Below are 12519 nucleotides of genomic sequence, written 5' to 3'. Positions count from 1 at the left end.
GAAATTAAACAGTGGTTAACCCGGTGGCCTAATGTCTGGTGATGCATTTGAATTGCTATGTGGAGCTTTGGGCTCAATTCTTCTGAGACCAGCAGGGGTTGGGAGCATTGCAGGGGAACAGGGCCCAGCGCTGGGGAAAGTGGTGTTGCACAACAGCTACTGCCAGCCCTGCTAGTGATTAAGAGTCAGCCATGGTAACATGGCAAAGGGAGCCCTTGCCATTTCCCCCCTCCGGATAAGAAAGATTCAGAAAGTTCATGAGTGCAGAAAAGACTTATTGGCCCATCTCCTCTGGTCTCCTTCACCAGACCATGCAATTTGACACAGAATTATTTTTTTTTTCCCCCTCACAATGAACTTGTTTATTTATGGTTTACCTCAGTCATCTCTTCTCAGTCATCTGGTCTTGGTGTCACCTGCAGTGCAGGAGAGGCTGCCTTGCCCTTGCATCCCTGCTTGTTAACTACTTTCACTGGAATGGACACCCAAGTGTATGGTTTAGGTTCAACCCCCAGACACTGGATCTCGTTATGCCATTATCTGCAGGATTAAAGGCAATGGGTAAATTGCAGACTTTGTAGCCTTCATCTTAGACTTTGTGACAGGGCAAGGAGGAGGTACCTTAGCCTTTGTCACCAGGTGCTATAAGTGACAGGTAACTCACCAGAAAGTTCTCCTCCCTAAAGGGCTCTGCAATAAAAATATCAAAAATCAAGCAGGTTCCAAAACACTGAAAACAAGGCCTACTGCAGCTGCTGTGCTTACACAAAAGTGCTATTGACTGAGCTGAAACAGAAAGAAAAAAAGGAAAAAGTAACTTTCCTTGAAAAGTCCTTAGAGGCAGGGAAATAGTTTTTCCTCTGGAAACTCTGCTGCAGGAATAGCTCAGGCTGGTGTGAGTGGGAATACAGTGGCATCTGGATTCCTTTCCAGCAGTGTAATGGGCAAAAAAGTGCAGCTACCCCTTTAAAAAAATAATGCTCGTACAACCTGTCAAAGAATTTTACACATATCTGCCATTAACAACAAGGCAAGCTGCGTGCAGAAGGAGTTTGGGAGGTTGTAAAACCCCATCCAGGCATCTGCACTGGGAGGGCAGCAGAACTCTTCTCACCAGCATTGTTTCCCTTGTCCTCCACAAACCATCACTCCTGGGCAGGACAAGTTGCCTTCCAAGGTAACCTGAGCCTTTGCTTTCAGGAGGTTATGAGTGTCCCATTTTGCCTGTGAGCTGGGCAGAAAGGGTTTCTTGAACACCTCAGGTGATCTTGTTCTTTAGGAATATGCAGCATGATGTTACTCCCGGCTCCCTTGCTACTTGACTGGCACATGGAAATTATTAGCAAGGGAGAGCAGTTTATAAAAAAGAGAAAATGCCTGTCTGTGGTGATTTTGTAGGCTCAGTATTAGAAGGGTTGTCCCTGCCATGGGGTAGCTTTGGAGGAGCTCTTTCTGCTGTCCTGCACTTTGTAAGCAGGGCTTGTGGCATTGTCCCCTTCCAAAGGCTTCTGTAAGGCCTCATGAAAGAGCATGCAAATGAGTGGCTGTAAGGTGATCTGAGCAGAGCACTAATAAACCACACACCTGTGGTGGTTAATAAAGGACCTCCAGTGTCAGACATGTGGAGATGAGTCGTTGTGCCAGTGATGATGAGGGGCAGAGAGCAGGGCTCTGGGGACACATGTCCCTCCTTGTGTACAACTCGTGACTTGGGCAAGGGCTGAGTGCAGGGGGACCAGCAACGTCCTGGGGTGGCCGAACCACACGGACCCTGTGAGTTCACAGCACTTGGACACAAAATATTTCAGCAGCAGCAACCTCTCCTGCTCCTGCTTCCCAGGTGGATTTTAGTCCCGTCTGGTGCTGGGCTCTGGGTCCTGTCCATTGGTTTTGGGGGTCCTGCTGAGCTGTCAGCAGGTTGCAGTTGCTTTAACTTGATTGGATTTTGACAGATTAGGAGGCGAATCCTTTCGTGTGTTGGGGAAGCTTCCCAAAGGAAGGTCTTTTAATTTATCTGAGTCAGCTATCCCCAGGGTGATTGCAGGAGGAGTAAGCTAAGGATAACCTGTGACAGAGGGGACCATCATAGCAGTAATAAAAAAAAAAAAAAAAAAAAAAATCCTGCTCTTCATAAATCCCTTAGTCATGAGGCTGTATTAGCTGGATTCCATATGTTTTAATTAGGAATTATGTATTTTAAGAAAACCAAAATCCTATTCTAGAGAAGACATCATTACATATTTGCAATGATCCTTATTTCATTTGGCTTCTGTATAGATACCAATACAGGTACCTCTCCGTGTTTGCAACCATATTTTTAAAAGTTTGAATAATCTGTGTTATTATTTTTTCTTTTCTCCAATCCCAATAGTGTGAAAAAATGTAATTCTCTTTCCAATGAAGAAATTGGGTCAGCGGATCCTAATGAAATAATCCTGGATAACAATGCACTATACAAGGATCTGCTTCCACTAATTAATGACTAATTTTTCTTTCAAAATACAAAGTAGTAACTTCTGCCTGCAGTGGACAGTGATTCTACTTCAGTGGCATCTGTTTGTTGCATGTTTTCCATTTCTGTTATTGTCATGGGAAGGTCAAATAGAGAAAAGCTTTTTGCCATAGTTCAGCTTGTATGGATCATGCTGATATAATCCCTACCTGATTACAGTTATAAGCTCCTAAAACACTGGCCATAAGTGATAAAGACTTCCTTTGTGCTTCAGGCTGTAATCCGCATCAAGCCAGTTTCAATAAGGATTTGTGCATCTGAAGTGTTGGTGAGGATTTGAATCAAAATTATAAACAGAAAATATAATAAAAAGCCTGTCTTGTCTCTGAATTGGTGATGCTACACCTTAAAATCTGACCTAAAGAGCAATGCCACTCATGAAAATACAATGTGTGGGCTATGAAGCCAGACACACAATGAATGGATCAATTTACTATTGGCTATGATGCATTTAGTTAGTTAGTTTTGATAGGAGCTCACTTTTGTTTTAGTGTGAGGCAGTAAAGCCCCAACTTGAATGAGATCACTTTGTTTATTCTTATAGTTTGGGGGTTTTAGGTGTATGTTTGTTGTAAATATTTCATCCGCATGAGATGTCCATGTTGGAAGCTTAGTTTTGGAGCCTAAAATAGGATTATGAAATTACATGCCATGCTTTTAATGAGTAAAACACCCCAATTAAAAAGACATAATGGCCAAATTAAGGACGCCTAGGATGTTCTTATTTTGCCTTTGCTGTTGCATTTGTTTGATTACCTAGGGTGTAGATAAGGATTTCTACACTGTATAAAACTCCACTTCTCTGAAGAGTTAACACTGCACCTTAACCATCATTCAAGTTGGTGATAAAGAGCCACAGCAAATAGTAACACTCTTTTTAAACCCCTCTCAGGGTACTGGGGCTTCTGCAAAACCGTTTTCCCCCTCATCCTTATAGAAACAAATTTTTTTTTCACTTGGTCATTTGCACAGACCAGACGATGCACAGGCAGCTCCAAGCACTCATTTGGTTTTCCTCCTTTTTTGGGGACTAAAGGGTGGAGCCAGCCCAGGCAGAAGTCAGATCAGCCCTGGAGCTACTTTAATCCATATAATCAGGCACAGGCCCTGAAGGAGGTTTGCCACCTCCTTTAGCTCTTTCCTTTGCAGCCCTCCTTTGTGGCTTGAGGAGTTAAGGTTCTGCTCTGGGGCCAGGGAGCTGTAATATGCAGGACAGCTGCTTTTCTTCTGTTCTAGAGACATTTGAGATTTGAGACGAAGTAAATTGTCCATTTAGATGCTTGAATTGCTGGACCTGGTTAGCATTTGCTGTAAACCAGCACTTTTTGGCATCTGATATGAAAATCACAAGGCAGAATAAATTTAAAAAGTGATCCTGTGCCAAGACTGTGGCAAAGTTGAAGAGCCTTTTTGATCAATCTGCCTTTGCCTTCTTATGCAGCGACCCAGCAATGCAGAACGAATCACTGACGTGCTGAAGATCACCACTGATTCTTGGAGGAACAAGCCAATGGCCATAATTGCTGGGCGAGGGGGGGAATGTTTGGGCTTTTTTACACTCTAAGCCGCTTCAGGATGGGAAGGAAGAAACTGCATTTGTGGCTCACTATCTTGTGATTTCTGGGATGGGAATTCCATTCTGAAGTGTTCCAAATCCATGTGTGCTTGGGGCTCCTGGGCTGGCAGGACCAGTTGCTCCAGTGTGGCAGCTCCTGCCAGCTTCTCCAGGACATCACATTTTCAGAGAGTCATAGCACACAGCGCAGTGAATTTGGCCTGAAACATTTTGCTTCCTTGATTTTTAAATCCCTCTCCTTGCCACCCAGAAAAAAAATGCATATGGAAAACCAGCAAGTTTCAATCTGGTCCCTGGAGCACCCTGGTGCCATGTAAGGGGAAGGCACAAGTTGTCTTGCCTTGGTTCTGGGAAAGCATAATAATAATAGAATAGATCTATAAATTATTCAGAGCTCATGAGCTGCTGCCTACTGTTGCTTGGGGCCAAGCACAGGGGTGTGGGTGAGGCAGCCAGAAATCTGTCGTGGTGAGAGGATGCCATCCAGGGCTCGTGGTACCCGACTGGTCTTTCAATTTTGGTGCGGTTTGGACAACTGGAGGGACGCAACATTTGGGAAGCACGGTGCCATCTGGCCTTTGCAGCGTGCCACGCACTCCGTCCCTACAGGATCTCTCCGCTTTTGCTGCGCCTCTGGTGCGGGGAGCGCGGCCGGGGGGCGCCGGCAGCCCCTGGGCAGCCACAGGCGGGGCCAGTCCCCAGGCTGCTATTGGCTCCAGAGCCTGAAGTGAGACCTGTCCTTTCTCTTCGCAAGGCACATTTCATTGGCTTAGGCCAGGATCTGGCAAGGAGCAGCAGCATTTGAAGGCATAACCCTGCTCTGATGTTTTCTTCTCTTTAAAGGCTGTAACCCTTTGCGGAAGCAGCGCGGGGGAGCCGCGCAAAGGCGGCCGCAGGAGGCTGGCGCCGGTACCGGGTCAGTTTGGGCTGGACGGGCCCCTACGGCAGCGACAACTTTTCTCTTGCCACCGGTACGGCCCGGGCCGTACAGTGCGGGCGGATACAGCCAGCCGGGCCGCGGGACAGGGGCGGCTGTACCGGGGCACAGCGGTGCAGGGGCAGCCGGCTGTGAGGGGGACAGCGGGCGGCTCGGCGGGCGGCGCGGGGCGGCGCGGGGCAGAGCGGGGCGGAGCGGGGCTGAGCGGGGCTCGGCGGGGCTGAGCGGGGCGGAGCGGGGCTGAGCCGGGCTGAGCGGGGCTCGGCGGGGCAGAGCGGGGCTCGGCGGGGCTCGGCGGGCTGAGCCGGGCAGAGCGGGGCTCGGCGGGCTGAGCGGGGCTCGACGGGGCAGAGCCGGGCTGAGCGGGGCTCGGCGGGGCTGAGCGGGGCTCGGCGGGGCAGAGCGGGGCTGAGCGGGGCTCGGCGGGGCAGAGCGGGGCTGAGCCGGGCAGAGCGGGGCTCGGCGGGGCAGAGCGGGGCTCGGCGGGCAGAGCGGGGCTCGGCGGGGCTGAGCCGGGCAGAGCGGGGCTCGGCGGGGCTGAGCCGGGCGGAGCGGGGCTCGGCGGGGCAGAGCGGGGCTCGGCGGGGCGGAGCGGGGCTCGGCGGGCTGAGCGGGGCTCGGCGGGGCTGAGCCGGGCGGAGCGGGGCGGAGCGGGGCAGAGCCGGGCTGAGCGGGGCTCGGCGGGGCTGAGCGGGGCTGAGCGGGGCTCGGCGGGGCTCGGCGGGCGGCGCGGGCCGAAGCGCGGCCGCTCCGCGCTCTCCGCTCCTTTCCGCCGCGCCGCCGCCGCCGCGCATTGGCTCGGCGGTCGGTCCAATGGGGCGGCGGGGCGGGCCGGCCGTGCTCTCGCGAGAGCGGCGCGGTGCGGGCCGGCGGAACCATGTTGCGGGCGGCGGCGGCGCAGCGGCTGCGGCGGGCGGTGAGTGCGGGGCGAGCGCCGGGCCGCGCGGTGAGCCCCGAGCGCTGAGCCCCGAGCGCTGGGCCCCGAGCGCTGGGCCCCGAGCGGGGCCTTCCCGCCGCCCCGGCCGGGCGGGCCCTGCCCCGCGGGGCGAAGGGGGCGCGGGGCCGGGCTCCTCCCGCCCGCGGCGGTGGCCGAGGGGGTCTCTGAGAGGCGAGCGCCCCGCGCCGCCGGGCTCGGACTCTGGGCTGCCCTCCCACTCTGTTAAAAATAAAGTTTCCGAGCGGACGCAGCATGCTCCAGAAGCCCTTTCCGGCGGTCACGGCAGGCGGGATTGAGGACTGCTGTCCCGTGTGGAAAGCTAGCGCAGGTGTCAGTTCCTGAACTTCTGGGAGTGAGCACTCCCGGCGAGCGCTCGCATCCACCCTTGAGCAGGACAAGCTGAGCAACAGGTGGAGAGGACTTCTAAAGTTACTGTAAACTCTTAAGAATACTGAAAGAACGTTAATGGCTCAGGGAGAGGCTTTCTGCAGTACTGTAGGTTAGTCCACCGTTTCTCAGTCACACCTGTGCAGAAATGTGATTACCTTAATTTTCACAACTTGTGGATGAAGCTAATGCAAAACGCCTGTTGCTTCTCCAGTTTGACCTTCATATTGCTCAGCTGGGAGGAGTGCTGGGCTTTTGGAGGCCATTTGCTGCTTGGTGTGTCATCGTGGCTGCTTTACCAAGGTCTAGGTGAACTCAAGGTTAATTGGAGTAGATGATTGATGAGATGTCCCCGAATATCTGTTCAGTCTCTTACCATGCACTAGGAGATACCCCCTCCACTAGATTTGTGTATAAATAGGCCTTGTAAGCAACTTTAAGTCTCGCAAGTCTCTTTTTGAGCTCTCCAAGGCTTTTATAGGCACTACGGTTCAGTACAGCTCTAAAATAGTAGTTATGCATATATTAAGTGGTTTCAGGTGATAAAAATCTCTTAAAAGATGAGCAAAGGTAGACTAGGTGAGATATGATTGAATTAATCAGAAAATTCTATTATAATCATGAGCGTGTCTCAGTTGTCGTTAGGCTGCAGGCTTTGTAGAGCAAAGGTCTTGATGATGGTACTGGTATTATGTAAATAGTGCTTTACTCACATGCTCACTGCACAATTCAGCTTCATGGCCTGGGCATGTGAGTTCAGCTGCGTGGTTTTCAGCCGTACAAATCTATACTAGTTACTTTGTAAAATAAGGCCAGTAAAACATTGTGTGCATCTTAAGTGTATGTGTAATAATGTAGTCTGTGACAGAAGTGAAACAAACTCACAGTTTTTGTTTCAGTTTTTGAAAAGTGCAAAGTTTAACCCTGCTGACACTTAGAGCTCGAGATTGAGTGGAGTCTAGAGAAAGAGATGAGAGAAACCTGTGAAGTATGAGCAGGAAGGAACAATTGTACAATTTAAAGATGGGAATATTGAGGAGGAATGAGACTGCAAGTGCACAAAAATTCGGTGCAGAGGTGGGAATAAGCGATTTAGGGACTTCCCTGTGTTGAAATGCACTCGGTGTTGTATTTCAAAATAGCTTTGCTGATTTTTATTGGCTTGCTAGGGGTGTATTTGGAGAAGTTTATTGTGTATTTCATCTTTCTCTTGCTGCTTGAATCCCCTTGTAATCTTAAGTCTTTATTATGATTGCCAAATCCTTTTTGCAAAGTGGTTTTATTTTTTTCTTGTTGTTCTTTGCTGCAGTTATAGCTCCTTTTTAATTCAGGTGCCTTTCGTGTTGCTTTTCTAATTAGTGTTTCCTGGAGTTATAGAGCTGTCTCTTAGACCTCTTTTGTAGCCAGGTCTTTAGAGAGGTTCTAGAAGTACATTATTGAGTTCCCTTCTCTCTCTGAGTTTACTAGATTTATTCAGTTAGTTTAAAATTTTACAGCTACAAGGCTGTGTCTTACTTCGGCATTGCTTTGTCGTTTAGGAATGTAGTCTTTATCTTTAGTAATACCCCAATTACTAGTTTCTGGAGCTCTTTCTTGGGAACTTTGTCCTGTGTTAGTGGTTCTCCATGAGATTTAGAATTCTTAATAAGCAGTTTTAAAATTTTAGCTTCTGCCCAGTTTGCTTTTACAGCTAAGTAAATAATCTCTAGAGATATCTTTGTGGGTCCAGTTGTTTGGTGCTCTTGTGAATGTCTGTTTTGGTTTTGTTCCTGTAACTTCCAGTGGCTCTTCTAAAGAAAGACAAACTTTCTTTTCTGAGGTGAAGTTTCTAGCACCCTGTTTGTTATTGATGCATATTTGGAGCGTGGGGCTATGTGGAATTCACCTGCTGCATCTCTGGCATTTGTTGGGACAACTTTTTGGCTAACACATCTTGTGTTGTTGTGTCTGTCACATGTTTCAGTTGGAGCCGATTTCCTAATTCCGCTGCTATTAATGAGTGTCCTTGGAGCAGGCTGTAGACAGCCACTACTGTTGCCAGCAGAGGCCACGGGTGCTGCACACCAATCTCGCCAAGCAGCAAAGATTTATGGCACTTCCCTCTGGGTTTTCCCAGCACTTGATAGGGCTGTTTTTAAGCATACAAGCAGCAAATCTATCTGTAAGAGGTGCTAGGCATGAGTGCTGTTCAGGTGGCCTGGCTGTGTGCTGAAGGGCTGACAGCTGCTCCCTTTGCAGTGGCTTTGTGTGAAGAGCAGATCACCTGTGCACATTCAGTGCTGCTGGATGTGTGTGGTGTTGGCTTCACCTGTGCCCAGATTGCTGATGTTCCGCTGTGACAGCAGCAGTGACCAATCTGGTATTTTGTCTGGAGCCTAGAAATCCAGATATTGTACTTCAAATTTTTGTGCTCTGTTTGGAAAACATTGATGTGTTTATCAGTGGGGAGCAAAACGGTGCTTGGGGAAACTTGAGACAATCAGTGCAGTGAATCTGTGGCTATTTTGCAAGTGGCTTAATTGATTAATATTGCACATCTGAGTTAATCTTAGGAAATTTTAGACATCTGGAAGTCAGAGACCAAGTTTGCTCTCCAGTAAATACTGAGGAGGGAAGAGGGAGTCACTGTCCAGAGTTTCCACCAAAGAGGAAGTGCAGATGTTTTTGCTGTAGAGGAAACATAGGTGTCTAGCTGCGATTTGTACCTTAACCTGATGAAAATAAACTTCCCAGTTCTACCTCCCTGTTGCTGGGATATCTTTACCTGCTGTCATGCTGCAGAAGCTACTCAGGTGCTCAAGTTGGTGGGATGTTTATCTGGAAGTGATTTCTGTGGGTAGCCTGATTTTCTAGGGCTTGGTTTTCACCAGGAACCTTCCGTGGCACAAACACTGAGTGCAGTTCCTTCTTAAGGCATTGTTTTCAACACTTTGATTGATCTGTGTGTCTTATTTCTAGTGTTTTCTTTCCTTGCTGCCAGCTGGTTAGGTTTATTCTCTTACCTTCCTATTTTATTTAAGCTTCCTAAGCAGACGTCCTGCCCAAGAGCAGAAATGATGTCAGTGAAGTCTCTCCCACACACGTAACTGGACAGTAACTTCATCAAAATAACTGTGTGTCCTACCATTGACTCATTGCAGATTCTTAGTTTCCAGGACCATATGACTGGATTAATTACTCTCTAATTTTACTGCAGATTCTTTATTATAACTAACGAAAGTCAGTTTGGGTTGGTTTATTGAGAAAATTATTTAATGTGTCCTAGTATATAAAATTCAGACTCATGTAGAAATCTTGTTTGTCATATAATGTGACTTTAAATTTATTTTGAATCTGGTCTTGTCTTTATGTTCAGAAATGTAATCCATGAAGTGACCTTCTGGTGTGCATATTGTGTATATTCCCACAAATATAAAATATGGGATTATAGGTTTAGGAATAATACCTGATTAATGCTGTAATAGCCAGTCTGCTTAAGCAACTTCTATTGCTCGTATTCATTTTGGCTGAAAAACAATTATTTCTCAGTTTATTCTAGAATGGTTTGACAAAATGATGGTGCTAGTGCAGTGCTTATTTAGGGAAAAAAATGATACTATAGGCAGAAATAAATGTGTTTAAAATGCATGTCTTTCCCTTTGGAAATTTGAAAACTTGAGGATTTTCCAGGAATATGGTCCACTTTACCCTATGACACAACTGTAAATCATTGGAGAGTGGGCTATTTGCCACAGAGGCATGGATTTATTCTTCAAATGGTGACTAAAATTTCGTTACTTTTATTGTGGATGATGTATGAAACATAATCAAAAATACAGTGTCTGATCTATAGTGGCAGTAAATATTTTGTTACTGGCAATTTGTTTCAAAGGACCTTAGAATATTTAATCACAGCAAGCATAAGCATTGTGCTTAACCTTAAGCATAAGAGATTAAATGCAGAGCACTTCTACACGAATCTTATTGTTTTAATCAAAAGGACAAATTATGATCCAGATCCTGCAAAAACTTATCCTTTTATTTTTATTCGTGCACTGTGATTAGCTTCAGGGAAGTCCTTGGGATTTTCTTTCTGTGTTTGAAATTCAGTATGTTGGTAGGCTTTGGGGTTGAAATCCAGGTGCAAATTTTAGCCTCTCGTATTTTCTGAGGCTTATTTTATTTAGGGTTGTGGGCAAGTGCATGCTTGGCATGAGGGGAGATGGGGTTGGAATGTAAATTTAAAAAAGTAGTGTTTGTGCATCTTCAGCATTGTGTTAGTATTTGTTCCTTGGTTATATTAATGAATTTACTTTGTTTTCCATGTGTTCCATCCTACATTGATCATAAGTGAAGTCTTCAGTTGGGCTTTATGTAGGATAAACAAACACTTGAGAGACATTATTCCTGTTCCCATCCAAAATGTTTTCCCCACCCTAGTATTAGGCTTGGAGGAATAATGCTTTTCACACATACACCTGAATATTAGAGAGGAAGGTCTCAGAATTTAGAATATTTTGGTTTGGTTTTATGGCAGTTTTTTTGCCTTTTTTTCTTTTTTGTTTCTTTCATTTTGCTTTAGAAGCTCAAGTTTGTGTATGGATGGTGAATTGGTCAAAATTGTTATTTAAGTACCATTAAATTGTGGTGGTAGACTAAGTGCTCAAATGTTTTGAAGGAAAAGAGGGAAAAGTGAACCTGATGCCTATAAAGATTTCTCCTAGTGTGTTTTCAGGCTGTCAGCCCCTGCTGCTTAATTTTCATCCAGCCACTGCATAAAATTTTGCCTCTAAATATAAAAGTGGGTTCTGTAGCTAGATTTTGTTTAAAACTTATAATAAAACACTGCCAGAGAACCACCCTAGAAAACCAAGTAAATATTTATTTGCAGCTGTTGATTTCATTGTGTCTTACTCTTGTTTGTCTAATCCTCAGTCTTTAAGGTACTTGGTTAAGTTGATTGACTGAGCTTGAATGTAACGTGTTAAAATGTTTTTCTTAATTTTGTGTGGTATTTTCCTGTGGAGTTTCAGTTTAAGCACAGCACGTTACACACAAGCTGAAGTCAGGCAGGTTTGACTGTTCCTTTTTGTATCATCCTATGTATTCTCTTTACTTAATAAAAATTTTCTAGAATGAGGCTGGCAGTGTTTTATGATTTGTATAAGTGAATTTCTGTAAAGCCTTGGACTCCCAGAGGAACAGTTTTTATTTCAGTGCTGAGTTTCCTGCTCGTGTGTGTCTCTGTTCTTTGCAGGCGTCGGTGCTGCGGAGGTCCCAGAGCACCTTGGTGGTGGCAGAACACAACAATGAGTCCCTCACACCCATCACCCTCAACACCATCACTGCAGCAAAGTGCTTGGGAGGGGAGGTTTCCTGCCTGGTGGCTGGTACCAGCTGTGACAAGGTAGGAAATGCTATTTTCATACCAATGAAATAAAGAATGCAGTGAAACAACACTTGGCAGCATCTCGGGCAGCCTGAAAGATAATCTGTAGTCAGGAGAAACCGTGCCAGGAGTTGCTAATCTGCCAGAAAAGTCCTGCACTTGGAACTGTTTCTCTTCTAAAGAGAAAATATGGATATAGATTTCATTTCACAGGGGACGGTATCAATAATAATGGTTGTTACATGCTTGAGCAAGCAGATTTTTATAGGACTAAAGGACAATTAACTTTTAAAGCAAGATAGATCTCTGTAAAGTTTAAATGACAAATATTGCAGTGCTAAGAATTTGGAAAGAAGCTTTTGCTTGTTTAAATGGAAACCAGCAGAAGTGAAACAACAGTGATAAATTGGGCTTTTGAGCAAGTTGCTGTTACTAACCAATCACTAGTTGTGTAGAGTGTTTGCAACCTGAAATTCTGAAATTAGTGCTTCTTGACTTTATCACATAGCTCATGTAGTAAAAAGTTACTTGCATGTTAGCTGTGTATTTTTAGTGTAATTTTGATGTGCCAATTCTAGAGGCAATGTCCTTAGTACATAAGTGGCACTTTTATTCCAGTGTGACTTTGTATGGTGTGAGCAGTAGAAATACAAAAAGCTGTGCCTAATACTTGCATACTGTTTATGCATTGTTATTTTGAAAGGAACAAGTAGTATCTCATGAAGAAGGCATACTTAGAGCAGCTTATTCACAAATAGGTGGAGAAACCTCAGTAGCTATTCAGGTGTTTGAGGTGGAGATG

General features: G+C 46.0%; 1 protein-coding gene across 2 annotated transcripts in view; it reads left to right on the top strand.

The window, feature by feature from the left end:
• Nucleotides 1-5872: 5872 nt before the first annotated feature.
• Nucleotides 5873-12519, top strand: part of ETFA (electron transfer flavoprotein subunit alpha) — a 30088-nt gene continuing 23441 nt past the window's right edge. The window contains exons 1-2 of one of the 2 annotated variants that reach the window (XM_077785833.2): nt 5873-5941; nt 11586-11735. In XM_077785833.2, coding sequence (XP_077641959.1) covers nt 5903-5941; nt 11586-11735 — 189 coding nt within the window. In that variant the 5' untranslated portion in view covers nt 5873-5902. Of the gene's footprint in view, nt 5972-11585; nt 11736-12519 lie in introns of both variants that reach the window. The other variant, XM_085588170.1, reaches the window with a different exon arrangement.

The sequence above is a fragment of the Lonchura striata genome, chromosome 10 (genome assembly GCF_050655825.1).
Source record: "Lonchura striata isolate lonStrDom1 chromosome 10, ASM5065582v1, whole genome shotgun sequence".
NCBI classification, from domain to species: Eukaryota; Metazoa; Chordata; class Aves; order Passeriformes; family Estrildidae; genus Lonchura; species Lonchura striata.
Note: the sequence above shows the minus strand (reverse complement) of the source record. Positions and strands in the feature narration are given on the sequence as shown.